Raw genomic sequence first — 15494 nt, forward strand, 5'->3', positions numbered from 1 at the left:
AGTCATGACACAAACACATTCGTAATAGACGAATCTACTTTACTAAGCAGCTGAATAGTGGTGCAATATGACAAAAAAATGGTCTTCCCAACCCTTTTCTATTTAACTTAAGCTTGTTTTGAAAATATTCACTTTACACCCTTGTGATGAAACATACTATCGTGTTGGGCGAGGGATTTTGAGGGTAAGGTGAGTATGTGCTGATCGAATTTTTGTTCTTTCAGTTTCTCGAAAATTAAGCACCACACTTATACAGATTTATTTCAAATTAACTTTAGTTCAGATTTATGAACGTACACGTGAACAAGATAGCTTACGTAATTTCGTCCGATTTTGATAAAATTTGGCTTGAATATGTAGGGCTAAATAAACTTGGAATGAGTTTGTGAACCAGCAAGATCGGGTCATGAGAACAAACTATTTGGGGGTTTCAAATAGGCTAATGTAATTTTTTTTCAAATGTTTACCCTTTAAACAAGAAAATTCTGACTTTCATTACAGCCATCTTTTAAAGCTTAACAAGTCCTACTGGGGCTGTGAAGAGTCGTCAAAACACTTCCATGCATAGGCCTACAATGTTACTAAAATACAAAAACTGACAAATACTGGTTGTGGACAAGTGGTGTTGCTGACATATTGTGTCAGTCATGACTCACAATCTTTTTGACAGTTTTTCTAACCTACCACACTTCCAGAAAAATAGGCCCTTGTCATAGTGAATCCAGTTCAAAGTGCATCATCTATGACACTTCAACATAACAGAACATCAAACAACACATCCACACACACCAGAAGTCTCTATGACGAACATGGTCGTGGATGAAATTCCGCAGAAAGGCTACTGTTGCTAGTTACTAGTCTTGATACAGATTACCAATGTACCTAGCCTAATTCCCTATTGTAATAGGCCCTCATTTCCTTTGTTTATTTTTAAGTTTCTTACCATGATAGCAGCTGTACGGCTATGGCCACACGGGCGTTTATTCACGCGTCAAAATGTAGTTTATTTTCACGCTGCTTTAATGCCCGCTGTTGTATGCCACACGTGCGTTTTTTTTAACGCGGTAAAATCCAGCTTATTCTCACACTGGTTGAAGTCCAGGAGCCGCAAAACGCTCTGGGAACCCGCAGTTGATTGATGAATTTTTGTAATTATGTTGTGTATCTTCCTCATGGCCAGAATAGTAACCTTGTTTCTGACTAGTGAACAACAAGAAATATGAATGGTTTATTAATTTCAATACAAAAACAACACTAAAATTATTTTATTTTGTTATCCTTTCATTTAATTATTTACATTTAACATAAAAAATATAATATAAATCTTTTTATGGAAAACATTTTATCAGATCTTTTAATATTCTACTACATAAATGCCTCTTTAAATTTTTGGTCCAACTAAATTCCTTTCATTTTAGTAACAAATTATTAAGTGGTCCAGTAAGGTCGACCCATGTTTAAGATAAAACGTGTAGGCCTACTGTGTAATTGGCTAGACCATAAAATATTTTACGCTATCCTGGAAAAAATTAGATAGGCCTACATTTATCTTTATTTTAACTTGCTAGAACGACTTGATCAAAGCTGTGTCCTGCTCCCGCCCGTGTGGCCAGGGACAGAGCGTGAAAACAAGCTTCAAAAATGCACCCCAGTCCATTCTTCAGTGGGCCCGCGGCAGGTGATTTTGCAGACGCGCCGCATCTGTGTGAAAAAACACTGCGTGTGGCATACCTCATTACATTTAATGCTGCTCATATTTCTCGCTTTTTTTCATGCTGCGTTCTTGCACGAAAAAACGCCCGTGTGGCCTTAGCCTAAGTGTAACTGGTGATTTTATTGTAGGTTGATGGTCAAGATCAAGCGGAGGAACTGAAAATGGTTATCAGCAAGCCAAGTCTTGATGTTTTACTGGATGGTTTACATAAAATCCAAACCCAGTTGACGAATGTGGCAGCCAAAAACAAAAGTTAGTAGACTAATGTTGCTGTGATGAGTGAATGGATTGTGTTTGTTGAATTTACTTCTCTCTTATATTTCATATATTATTATAAGGATATGTTTTCTTTCATATTGAATACTTTATAAAATTCCTTTTAAGTACGGTAATTGTTGTTATTAAAAGTTACAGATGAATTGATATACACAAATTAGTGAAAACATTATTGGTTTTGCAGAACCTAAAATGATTTTTTAAAGGTCCTCGTTAATTTTTGTTCTAATTTTTATAAACTTCAAAATTAACAGTTGACATAAAATACAAACCCAGTAAATGTATGTGGCAGCTAAAAGCATAAGGTCGTTAAGTTAGATTAATATTTTGAGACCCGTTGCTGTAACGGGTCAATGTTTTGTGTTTGTCACATTTACTTCCTTATTTCATATATTATAAGGATACTTTGTCTTTAATGTTAAATACATTTTAAGAATTATATTAGTTACTATAAAGGTTTAATGTTTTTACTAAAAAATATAGATGGATGGAGGATAATCTAAAGGAAGTGGAAAACTTGTTAGGTTTTGCACAACAAAAAAAAACTTCCAAATATAGTATTTTAGAGGTTCTAAGTTGGTTTACTTTTAAAAAATTAAACAATTTGTCATAAACTGAACAAAAACATTTTTCATCCTGAATCCTTTTGAAAAATTGTATAGCATGGATATATCTATAAGGAATTACATTAAACTCGATAACAAGTCTCAAGGGATTATTAAATAAGACTTGTTGGTTGTGCCACATCATTAAGAGTTAAAATAAAAGGACTTTAACATACACACAAATTGAATCAGAATTGGTTGTAAGTTTTTTTTAATCTGATTTTTCTGTGAATTAATTAATTAATTCTGTGAGGATTTATGGAGAAAATAACAAAAGTTGCAATAACTTTTAATTTGTTATGTTTACAGCAAGGGGGGGGGGGTACCATCTGATTCAGAGTCAAAAAGAGTAAAACATACATTTTTTAAAAATTGATTTTTCCGTAATATTATGGGTTTTTATGGAAAAATACAATTCAAATAAAAATGGTGGTCTGTAGCTCTGTACACATACAGGTAGACAGCCAGACATACTCAGAGACATCACTTTAAAACCACTTTTTTGGGTTCAGGGGGGCCAAAAAAGGATATATCCACCTAAAACTCAAAAAAACTTTTGACAAAACAATCTTTCCCAAAATTACACTTTTGCTATCAAGGGTCTTGTTGTCAAGGTAATTTGGGACACCAACCCGTTGGCATTGGCGCTTTAGTAACCCGTTGAATCTCACTTTTGTGCCTATTCTTATTCAGGCTTCGGCAGCACTCATCCCGTCCAGCCAACAGTCAAATAGTGGCATGGAAGCTGAATTGGTAAACTTGTTGTGCTGACGAGTGTACCTCTGATATTGTTATGCATGCGCAGGTTAGATTTGCGTATGTGTGCAATCTATATTAAGTTAACTAATGTGTGGCTTATCAGATGGATGGACTCACCATAACAAACAGTGCCAGGGTTGGGTGAAATTTGACGGCATTAGTGAGTTTCACATAAACCACGCTTCATTTTACACTTTTGGTTAAATATAGACATGCCGTTTTGAAAGACATTTAAATAATTTATAAAAAATATTTCGATATAAAGGTTAATTGGAAGGAATCTATAGTGAATATACTTATTTAATAATAAGGCACGTCACACTCTGGGTCTGCTCAGGTCAGTCAGCTCAGTTCCGGCAGTTTTCTCCCAAACTGTGTCAGTTAAGTCTGCTCAGTTCAGTTATTTTTGAGCGCCAAACGCCAGTGGACAGACGCTGTCATTGTTCGCGAGTAAATTATTAATTTGTGCCGGGGTTTCATTAGTGCGATTATTAGTTACAGCAGTAGTGACGAAGAAATTACTGTTATAGCATTGGCACTAGCTACAGAAAAGGATTATCACCTCCTTCATTGTAATATTGTAGTAATCCTTGTGTGACAGGTCGTACAACAATGGATACATTTGTACAACAGAAATAAATCATTCATCGGAACTCATCTTTAATAAATAATCACAGTAGACCTACTACGAACATGTGTCAGACCACCCTAATTCAGTTGCACAACACTGACTGATGTATTCTGCACATGCCTTCGGTCCCTCCATCGCTTAAATCGCACGCTTACCGAAAAGTGGCTGAGACGGACAGAGCGGACTTAACTGAAAGTTTGTCGAACCGACTGAACTGAGCGGACCCAGTGTGCGACGTACCTTAAGTGATAAATATTAAAAAATAAATAGCTTTGAAAATCTGAGCTTAGTGAGTGTAAAAGCTACCTACACAAGGTTTCTTGCTCCTGTCTACAATATCTGGTGTAATCAGTAGTATGGTAATAATAATTACTTGTAATATAGAAAAATATATTTATTTAGAACTTTTTTACATACAGTTAATTTACTCATTTTGATAGGTTAGCAGAGTTTGGGATTTGCTTTTGACTTTTGGGCCCCTAAGTAGACAACCCAAAATGTTTTAAATAGTTGCACGACCACACACAGAATGGGGTTTGGTTTAAAATAATATTTTAGTTTCATTAATTATATGTGACACAACAGATGCTATGATTAACAAGTTGATTTCAAATTTAGCTCAACTTAACTACATCCATTTAAAATCTAAAAAAACTTAATGACTCATGGGAATGGGTACTACTATTGACTATACACAGAGACGGTGTATAGTCAATGGTCAATGATGTTAGTAACTGAATATCGCCAAAATTCAAAGCCTTTTTATTTTAATCTGATTTATTTTCTTTTGAACTTTAAAAAAAGATCCAAACAAAACGTACCTATATTATACATACATCCTTATAGATTATTTGTGATCCTTAAGGAACAGCTGAAGACAATTTTAATGTTAGTTGCGCCTGGATTGTGTAGATTAAACCATACATTATTCTCTAATTATTACCATCCTGTGAAGCAGAAATTGTAAAATATACCCTAAAATACAAAAATTAAACATTTAGTTAACATTAGTGCATCATAGTTAACATCCTTACCTACATGGAGCTCACATAAAAACGAGAACTACAACTGATTGTAGGCTACAATTCAAAGTTAATAATTTAACAAATTTTAACCTACTATTTGTTAATCTAACTAAACAAATCACCATAGTCTCTTTTTAGAAACATAGCAAAATATACAAGGCAGTTGATGTTATAAACTTGTAAATCTTAAAGTTAGAATACTGTTATTGTCAGTCTTTGATTATGATTGAAAGTGAAGTGGAAGGACTTTATAAGGCAGACCGCTTAGCCATGTTTTGCTGCACCAGATAGTTAAAAGTGTAAGTGTCGGGTCGCCAGGCCAGCAGCATGTACAGAGTCCACACTGTTGCCAACAGCAGACGATCTAGTCTGAAATACAAATAGTCAGTGATTCAGGGATTTGTTATTTATGAGCATTTATTTAAAGTGTAAATAACAGTAGGGCCTAACTGTACTATAACTTAAAAATCATAAAAATATTTTTCAGATAACCTATTTATAAGATAACAGACAATTTGTTATTGTAAATGGGGTTTGAGTCAGAATGTTTCTACATTCAGTTTGCAACAAACTGTTGCCATTATCGCAACCTTCCATAATTGTACTATGGTGAAATTTTGAAATGAGAGCTGTGATTAAAAACCTGCAAATTCTAAAATGTTTGGTAAGATAACGTTTTTTACAGAAAATTCTAAACTGATGAAATTGATAGTCAAATTTGTGCCATGTACGACCACGGAGTAATTAGTGCCAAGTAAAAAGTGGTGCATTATTGTTTTTTTTTTTTTTTTTATTAATTGCTGAAAGTTTGCTATTGAGAATTGCATTGGTAGGTCTAGTCATGATACTAATGAATTGATGGTGAATATTAGTGAAAACAGTTATAACTATGCCATCATTTCATAATTGCAGAACTACAATCCGCAATTGTCCCAACTTGTGATCTAAAAACATTTAACCAAAATTCCATGACATATAACGTCTTGGAATTTGAGGGGAATTGATTGAGAGCTCCATAAATCGTAAAGCAACAATTTTCATAATTATTAATAGAACATAGACTGAAAACTAGCACCGGTTACAGGTACTCATAACAACAACTGCTGTTCATAGTCTGCATTAATTAATTTGGGCAAAATAAGATGCTTTCAATATTTTCTTTACATGAAATAAAAACCAGCCTAGTCCAATTTAGAGTAATTAAGCTTTCAATCACTTGATTCCATTCCTTAAATTTTGAAGTTAGCCTGATTTGAAAATATCTTGGGAACTTTTGTTCCCAAAACTCTTTGCTCTTTTACTTTATACTTTTCTTTATACTTTCTTATGAAATGGCGACCATACAATGTAAGGTATTTTAAGCCAAGTATGAATGGAGATGAGTGGCGCGATCTTGTAGTCTTGTTAGTGACTAAGGCCGACATTCCTTAGACACAGCTGTTAATTAATAGCCCAAACTACTCTTCGCTTTGGCATCTTTAAAACTCCCAACACATACTTACCTCATACAAGGATAAACCCAAAATATGAGTGCAAATCCTAGGAACGATGGGTGTCTCATTTTCTGATGGAAATGTTTCATACGCTCTGAATTCATAGTAGACTCTTCTGAACGCCCAGTCATGTGACAATAGACCTGTAAAAGGTCAATTTGTTTGGTAATGATAATGTTATAAGAATTTACAACTATAACATTCCTAAAGAAACCTATTTATTGGTTTAATGTCTATTATTATTTTACCTTCCATTGATACAAATCCTATAGACATGAAATATACAATAAATAAATATGAATAATTCTCTGAAATTGAGTTAAAAGAAAAATTGCGGTCCCATTGTATTGCCAATTGAAGGGGGAAAGACGAGACAACAAGTTGATTTTTAAGCTTGCCAGATGGGGGATTTTACAGGGAAATTTTACTACCAACCTAAACCACAACAAACAGTCACCTCCAATACACGCTAACGTGGTATAGGTCCGCCTTTGACCGACGCTAGAGCAAAAACGAAGATATAGGCTACAAAAGGCATTGCCGATCAATTACTGTAGCACCCGAACACCGCTCGGCCCGTATCCGATCGGATACGCCCGCAGTGAACATGTTAATAACTAAAAACTAAGATAAAAGTAATACAAACAAATCTTTTACAGTACTTGTTCCATAAAATTTGACAGAATAATAAAAAACAGGTACCCTATCTCTATATATCCTTATTTCTTATCAAGATCTTTTTGATTTTACATACCTGCTTTAATCCTAGCAGATCTGGCAAACCTATAGTAATCATCATTGCATAGATCAATATCCAACTGACAATATGAACACCAGTGAAGAATCGCAGCTTATCAACATCTTGAGTATCCACATTCCAAAAAGTAAACTCGGGGATTGGCATCCACCAACGCACAATAAGCTGAAAATATAGGTGGTAAATCAATTATTTTCCACTAGTGTACCTGTTGCTCGAATTCGAGCAATTTCTAAGTATTACAGGCGTTATTTTATAAAAGAATAACAGTCATAATTTCTGATGACTTTAAAATATTCAACTCAAAGACTACGGAAATACTCAAGATGTACATAACAGATCGATATAATCAACATTTATTGCAAATAGTGTTTTCTACAAATAGCCTTACTCATAGCCGCAATAGGTTTCCAGACACATTATGTGTCCAAAATCCTAACAGGATGACTCCCTTCCCCATACCGCCCTGAGTGATAGGGATCATTGAGATTCTCTCTAACCTTTCCTCTCCCCTTCATGGGCAAGTTTTCATTCCTTTTCTTTCTTAGTTTTTGTTTGTTTCTTTTTTTAATTTTTTTCACCTGTATGTGTCCCTGGTTTTTCCTATTTCCCTATCTACTTTTCTAAACGTCTCAATTGTTTCCTTGTCACTCATCAAGTTTTATTTTCTCATCTCTAGACCTATCTTATCCAAGAAAGACTTCTTCCTGTTCTCTCCTATTTGTCTCCTGAAGTGAACAATTTATAAATTCGTGACTCATGGTTTTTATTTCTCCACATCTACATACTTCCTCTTCCACCATGTGAAATCTTCACAAATTTGCCTTGAAATTGTCCATGTCCTGTTACAAACTGTGTTTCATAATGGCCCATCTCCCAATCTTGTTCCAGTCTCTTTCTGATGTCAGGTATATATCCGAAAAAACCTTAACACAAAACACTCTGCTCCCAATGCATTTACCACTCATTTAATATCTCCTTTCTTCTGTTTCCGATGTAGTCCTACCCACACCTCCTTGTCTCCCGAAATCAACAGCTTATGTAGCGATTATCCAACAGTTCTAAATTGAATGTGAAATCTTCAGGTAGCTGGCACACTAGAACCCAACACGTAAGAATTAATGTGAAATGTCACAGCCCTCTAAGATAGGCCTAGCCTGAATTAATGTCTAATCAATTCAAAAAGCTGTATTGCTTGAAACATGGAAATAAATGCATTGCAATTGTCAAAATAAAATGAATGTGTTAGATGGTTCATAAGCTCGATCTGATCCTAGTGTCTTAGGAGAAGGTAGCGCACACAAAAATAAATATTTAGGAGTTTAAAAGTCAATCAAAAAAATAAAGATAATTCATACCTTGTCAGTGCACACTTGGAAAATAAAATTTTCATTTTTCATAACCTAGGAAATAACGCCCTGATTCTGAAAATGAAACTTTTTTGCAGTGCAAAATGTCGGAAAACCACGGAAAAAATATTTTACGACGAAATTGGTCGTGTGAGTACTCTAACCGGTACAGCAAGCTGAACAAGAATATGCAAGTCTTTCCAAGATACGATAGATATTAACGGAGATACGGCCGAAAAAGCGTCGCAAAATGGGGAAGAAAGTTCTGCGTAAATCGATCCAGGGTATGCTATACACTTTGACCGGGTAATCTAGCTGAACAATATGCAAGAAGTTTCAAGATCCGATTAAAAATTACTAAGTTACAACCGGAAAAGTGTTGGTTGGGTTAGGTTAGGTTAATATTGGTATTGTTAGTAACCCAACCCAACCTCAAATTAACCGGTAGAGCAAGCTGAACAAGAAAATGCAAGAATTTCCAAGATCCAATGAATATTACCAGATATACGCCCGTCGGAAAACGGAAATGTAACTAAGTTACGTACGGAAAAGCGTTGGTTAGGTTACGTTGGGTTGGGTTACTAACAATACCAATGTTATTGATAACCTAACCTAACCCAACTCAACGTATTCTAAACTAACCTAACCAATACTTTTCCAGTTTTATCCCCATTCTTCTGCTTTTACATGGTTTTGCGCCAAAAAAAACTAAGTTATAATTTTCAGAATCAGGGCGTTATTTTCTACGTTTTTAAAAAAGAAAATTTAATTTTCCGAGGGTGCACTGAAAAGGTAAGAATTACCGAAATAACAAAGGAGATTGGTATGCTTGCTTACCTGAAGAGATAAAGCCGAAATTACACTGTAAAAAACTTTATTTAGGAATGGCATTCCAAGCACTGAAGATATGACCTTGTGGAGAGGAATCAGTGACGAGTGTAATATGATAAATACACACAGCAGAGACAAATCAACAGCAACTGCCTCAACAGCATTTGGCACAGCAGCATCTGCATCTAAAACATAGGTTTACGTCAGAAAATGCTTTTCTCGGAAGGCCTAGTCTAGAAGTGTTGTTTAATGAATAACTTATGCCGAGTTCTAAAAATGCCTTAATGTTATAAGTTAACCATCAAGTGTTAAGCTAGAGTGTAAACGACGTAAGGAATATGCATTTTTCCTAACCATGAGATAACTTACAAGTCTAGGATTTTATTTTAGGTACCTTACCTAATTAGATAAATAATTTGAAGGTCCGTATGGCTATCTTTTAAAACCACTGTTTGAAAGAATCTGGATTGTAGAGGTTTTGGCCCAAGACAGGAAAGTGGGACTTTTTTTATACAGTTGAACCTCGTTTGTACGAACCTCGATAAAACAAATTCCTCGATAAGACGAATTTTTTTAAATCCCCTTGACACTTTCATATAGGTCAATGCTAAAAACACCTCTATACAACGTAGTAATTAAGTTAAAAACCTCCATAAGACGAATTTGTTTGTGACATGGGCTAGGACTGATTAACCTCTATACAACGAATATGCTTAGCACAAAACCTCTACAAGACGAACGTGACCTCTATAAGACGAATTTATCATAATCTTAACCTCCATAGTACGTAGTTTTCAAAACAAACAGAAGCTTGTCTCAACATGAAACCCCCACCCATCCCTCCTCCTTCCTCAGTCATTGTTTGGAGAAACCTTGGAGCGAGGAGAAACCTCTATAAGAAGAATAACAGCAGCATTAAACCTCGATAAAACGACCCTCTTTATTAAGAATACCTCTATAGTACGAATTTTTCCCCTACCCCTTGAAATTCGTCTTATAGAGGTTCAACTGTATTGCCAAAGAAAGGAGACTTAAAAAGGTGCAAGAACTGGAGAGGTATATCCTTGCTATCGATCATCTTGGTAAAATGTTTTCCAAGGAAAGTATTAAATAGAATCAATTATGTAGTAGATAGGAAATTAAAAAAAGAACAGGCTGGCTTCAGGAGAAATCGCTCGGCCAGATCAACACAATGAGAATAATAATCGAACAAATAAATAAAATACCGGTACAGTGTTGGGATGTATCTGGTTTTTATAGACTTTATGAAACCCTTTGACTCTTGTCAGAAGAGATCAAATCTGGAGAGGATAAACAAGATTAGGAATCCCTGGAAAAATAATTAATTTAATCAAAGAAATGTACAAGAATTACAGTTGTAAAATTATACAATGGACATAGAGGTAAGCTCGATAGAGGTAAAGCTAGGGGTGAGGCAAGGTTGTGTCTTGTCACCAACCCTCTTCCTGGTTGTGTTGGACCAGGTATTGAGGAACACAAGTAGGAGAGAAATCTACCGGGTTGCAGTTGGTGGAGCTGTCTCCGGCACTTTGCCAGTCGACTTTGGTATTCCCCAGGGTTCAGTGCTTGGGCCTATCCTTTTTCTCATCATGATCAACGATCTCGACAACCTTGGCACTATCCTCATTTTTGCAGACGACACTTCTCTCCTGTCAGCTGGTATGAACATCGATCAAGCTTTAGCCTTTAGTGCTCATTGCAAACCCCTCTTTGCACGACTTGGTGTGCTTACTGTAGTTGGCCACTACATACTTCTCTGTCTGGTGCACGTTAGGGCCAATTTAACAACTTTCAGCACTCGTGTTGACGTCCACCAGTACAACACCAGGGAGTGCCATCAGCTTGATGTACCCAGGGTGCGACTGTTGTTGGACTTGAGAACATTTGAGGCAGTGTTAACCACTTTCATCAAGAGCCGGGCCTATTGCAATGTCTCAGAGTATTTAAGGGATGATTTAAGAAACCTGTAGCCTGCCGGATGTATGTAAATAGTAGTAAATATTGTTTTTTTTTATTAGTAATCGTGTTAAGTGACGCTGTCAATCCCACATTGTGGGTAAAAGACGAAGAAGGAGGTATTAAGGAGAATGTCCAAAAGACAAAATCAAAGAGGATTAATCCAGTAAATAACAATATGTTTCCAATGGCCAAAGAAGACATAGAGGAAGTGGATCCTTTTACATATTTAGGGAGTGTGTTGACAAAAATGGAGGGGCGGATGATGATGTAGTGGCCCAAACCAAGAAGGCAAATGCTGCATTTGTTTAACTATACCCATCAGTTTTGAGACCTAGGGAAGTATCAACCAGAACAAAATTAAGAATATTTATCACCAACGTAAAGTCAGTTTTACTTTAAATGGATGTGAAACGTGGAAAGTTTCTCTAGCAATCACAAACAATTAAGCCACAGGTATTGTGAACCTGTGCTTAAGAAGAATTTAAAGAATCCATTGGCCAGACGTAATCTCTAACAAAGACTTGTGGACAGCCGCCAAAGAGTTATAAATATGACAAATCCCTGCATAAGGATCAAGAACATGGGTTGGACCGATTGCTCTAAAAGAGTTTGTATTGATGTACAGTTCAATTAATACCTGCTTTCAAAGTTTCACAGGCGTAGACAATGAACTAATCTTATTGTGAACAAACAGTATACCGGTATCGTTGTAAAAAATTATACAGAGCGTTAAGATGGAATCCCCGGCTGCACTTTACTTGACGTCCTACACTCATTCGAATGAAAATATCGATCGATATATCGATTGCTTCATTCGATATATCGTTTAATTAGTTAGGTAAGGTTAACCTAACCTAACTAACCAAACGATATATCGAATGAAACAATCGAATGAAAATATTGAATCGAAAAAACAATCGAATGAGTGTAGGACGTCAAGTAAAGTGCAGCCGAATCCCCAGGGACAGAGGAAGACCGAGAAAAACAAGGAAGAGAACAATTGAAGCCGAAATCAGAGAGGCGGAAAAAAGCTGGAGATAAGTAGGCCTATAAAGGCATTGGCTGCTAATCGTGTTCGTTAGCGCTGTTTCGTAGAGGCCCTACCTAGGCTCTGCTAAGGAGTGACAGGAAATAAGTCAAAGTCATAACTTAAGTATGGCTATGTTGACGGTTCAAAGGAAACTAGGCCTAATAAAAGTGTCGTTAGATCTCTTGTATCTTAACTTAAATCTGACTTACCTGATTGAGGAGCTGTGGTTGCTAGGCTTATTTTTGATGGGAAATCAGAGAGGAATTTATAGAAAGTAATAAGGCTAGATAGTGTAAAAACAAGCGAACAGAATGAAAGAACTGTATAAAATAATTTGCTTAAAAGTCTCATTTTGAAAGCTTGAGTCTAGAATTATATTTCGGAGATTATTTTATAACAAAAATAAATAGTGTTGCTCTTAACTTTAAAGGTACGGACAAATCGACGTTAAAATTAAAACACTAAACTTGTCGAACAGATTCAAAATAAGAAACCTTAACCAATAACCATACTGACACTACTGACAGATACTATCAGCACAGTCTAACAATATAAATCTGCTATTCAAATTCAATCAAAACAAACAAACGATAAAAATAAACAAACAAACAAATTCCAAAGTCTGCAACACTGTAACTCCACTCCAGTCCAGATGACTAACAAACAACAACATTAGGTTTTTTCGTTCCAATAGACTGGAGTGGCAGTCTTGTAAAATGAATAACCACGAGGCTATAATATTTTCCTTCATTCTGGTCCTTGTAATAGAAGCAAGTTCTGCTAGAAGCCTTATTTTGATCAAACTTTGCAAATTAATTGTATCCTAGGCTATTATTTTACTAAAAAAAACCCACTTTATTACCCTCCCTGTAGCAGAAAACCTAGGTACTGTACTTACTTGATGTTAAACCGAATGTTATTTAATTAGATTTTTTGAAAATCCAATCAGGTAAATGGAATTTCGCTTATTCTGCATAGGTTTGCTGAGGAGGTGGTATTTGTGTATTTTTTTACAACGATACTGTTTGTTCACAATTAGATTAGTTCATTGTCTACGCCTGTGTGGAACTTTGAAAGCAGGTTATTGAACTGTACATCAATACAAACTCTTTTAGGGCAATCGGTTCAACCCATGTTCTTTGGGTCTGACAGGATTTGTGTGTGATAGCTCTCTTGAAATTTTATCTATTGTACTCTCAAGAGTCAACACGCAATGTAAAAGTTGAGCTAAAAGTTTGAGCCAAAATTGATAATAAAAATAAGATTCAAAGCTCTTGTAACTTGTAAAGCCATTATGGCAAGGATAATAAGTTGTTAGACAATTAATTGCCTAAGTGCATAAAATATTTATGATATCGTTACACATTTCCATGAAATATAAAAGTCTTGGGAAACACAGCTAGAATGACTTGTTACTGGCGACGAACCCATCAAGCTTATTGAAACCTCTGCAACTAACTCAATTCCAAAAGCCCACAACCAATTCTATGCCAAAGCTGAAAAATGCTCTTAGATTGGGCCTTCGAGTTAATTACATTAACTAATCTACTATAATAGTCTGGAGTTTTTTTTTTCATATGGCCGCTGTATACTAAGGGACTACTGTTTGAATTATATCCGTACAAATTATTCAACATATTTTAAGAAAACTGCGTCCTTGGAAAAGAACAATATTTAGTCAGTCATAAAGATATAGCAAATAACTCATAATGAAAAAATATATACTGTGTACACAATAATTTCAGTTGCCAAAGTAGGAAACTTACCGCATTCACATACAGTGTATCAAAAAATTCACACCAGTTAATTTTGTATAGCTCCTATGTAGAATGTAGTTCTTTTCGATAACTAATTTATATAGCTCTAATCAGTGCTCAGTCACGGTCACCTCTAACTCCAGGCCGCGGCCTGGTAGAATTGGCAACGTTGCAAGTGGTGTTGTTTAGCGCCAGACGTCCCATAAGATAACATGGCAGACAGATGACACCAGCTCATAAATTCGCGTATTATTAATTTAAATTTTCATTTATGAACATACATTGTATTAAAAGATTGAAAATAAAACATATAAAAACAAAAAAAAACTATTTAAATTGAAAATCTATTTTTGTATATTTAAAGTGGAGTCAATATTTTTATATTTTCATATATTATTAAAAAATACACAAATACCATTAGCTGCCTCCAAAACAAAACAGCTGTTTCAACTCACTTGCGATGTTGCCACTTCGAAGGCCGCGGCCTGGAGATAAAGGTGGCCTTGGCTCAGTGTGGTTATAAATAGTGCTCACCTAATAATCATTATAAGGTAGCCAATAATAAGATACTGATTCCCGAAAATTGTGTCACTTTTTTATGGTTCATACTGGACCCAGCTTTCGAGCTGACCTTATGATCATGGTGGAAGGAAAATTCCACCATGGACCTTGATCATTGGTGTTTTTTGTAAATGATCCTGGCATGACAATACTGTAACAAATGAATCAAAACCACTAGTCTTAGTAGTGCCTTCGTACATTAGTCTTAGTCAGTAAAAAATTAAACTACAACACAGACTGATCATCTCTCGCCCATTACATCCATTGTCCTTTCAATCATTTTTGTGTTAAATTACGCACCCAGGTGTCGTTGCCATACCGCAATAATTGATATAAAAGACTGCATGCTTGCAGCCAGACGGTCTGGTCTGAGTCTGAAGGTCTGGTGTGGTAGTGTGTGGGGGGCTACTGTTTCCCAGAATATAATTTTTGAGCTAGGTAAACAGCTTTTTCCTACAGTTACCTAACAATGTACATGTTCTCTCACTGATTTGAGAAAGCAAAGTGGCCAATTCGCTCATCATGTTAACATTGTCTCACTCTAATTACTTTGTCTCACTCCAGATTTGCAACGTGAAGGCACGAAATAGTGAGCGCGTAACATGCAGGCAAAGTCGTATGCGCGCGAAATACGTTGGCAGCACTGGCTGTAAATCAGCTGGTCAGCTGTTGTATTTGTCACTTCACGTTAAATGTTATATTAAAAGTTCACTTCTGTGTAAAAAT

At 35.7% G+C, this 15494-nt stretch overlaps 1 protein-coding gene across 1 annotated transcript; it reads right to left on the reverse strand.

Annotated features, from left to right (window-relative positions):
* Positions 1-4418: 4418 nt before the first annotated feature.
* LOC128994784 (nurim homolog) lies at positions 4419-12960 on the reverse strand. Its single transcript, XM_054419553.1, has 5 exons — positions 12660-12960; positions 9447-9625; positions 7258-7425; positions 6513-6646; positions 4419-5379 (listed from the first exon to the last, which is right to left on the reverse strand). The coding sequence occupies exons 1-5, from the start codon at positions 12799-12801 to the stop codon at positions 5259-5261; spliced, it is 744 nt and encodes a 247-aa protein (XP_054275528.1). The 5' UTR covers positions 12802-12960; the 3' UTR covers positions 4419-5258.
* Between the last annotated feature and the right edge of the window lie 2534 nt (positions 12961-15494).

Source organism: Macrosteles quadrilineatus, unplaced genomic scaffold (genome assembly GCF_028750875.1).
Source record: "Macrosteles quadrilineatus isolate MER2022 unplaced genomic scaffold, UCM_ALF_1.0 Scaffold_5__1_contigs__length_97177068, whole genome shotgun sequence".
NCBI lineage: Eukaryota > Metazoa > Arthropoda > Insecta > Hemiptera > Cicadellidae > Macrosteles > Macrosteles quadrilineatus.

Excerpts from the sequence above, each read along its gene's own strand:
- LOC128994784 (XM_054419553.1), bottom strand. The coding sequence starts at position 12,801 with ATGAGACTTTTAAGCAAATTATTTTATACAGTTCTTTCATTCTGTTCG. Across the intron at positions 7,426-9,446 it reads TTTCGGCTTTATCTCTTCAG|CTTATTGTGCGTTGGTGGAT; the intron begins GTAAGCAAGCAT and ends CTATATTTTCAG. Across the intron at positions 5,380-6,512 it reads TGGGTTTATCCTTGTATGAG|ACTAGATCGTCTGCTGTTGG; the intron begins GTAAGTATGTGT and ends TTTGTATTTCAG.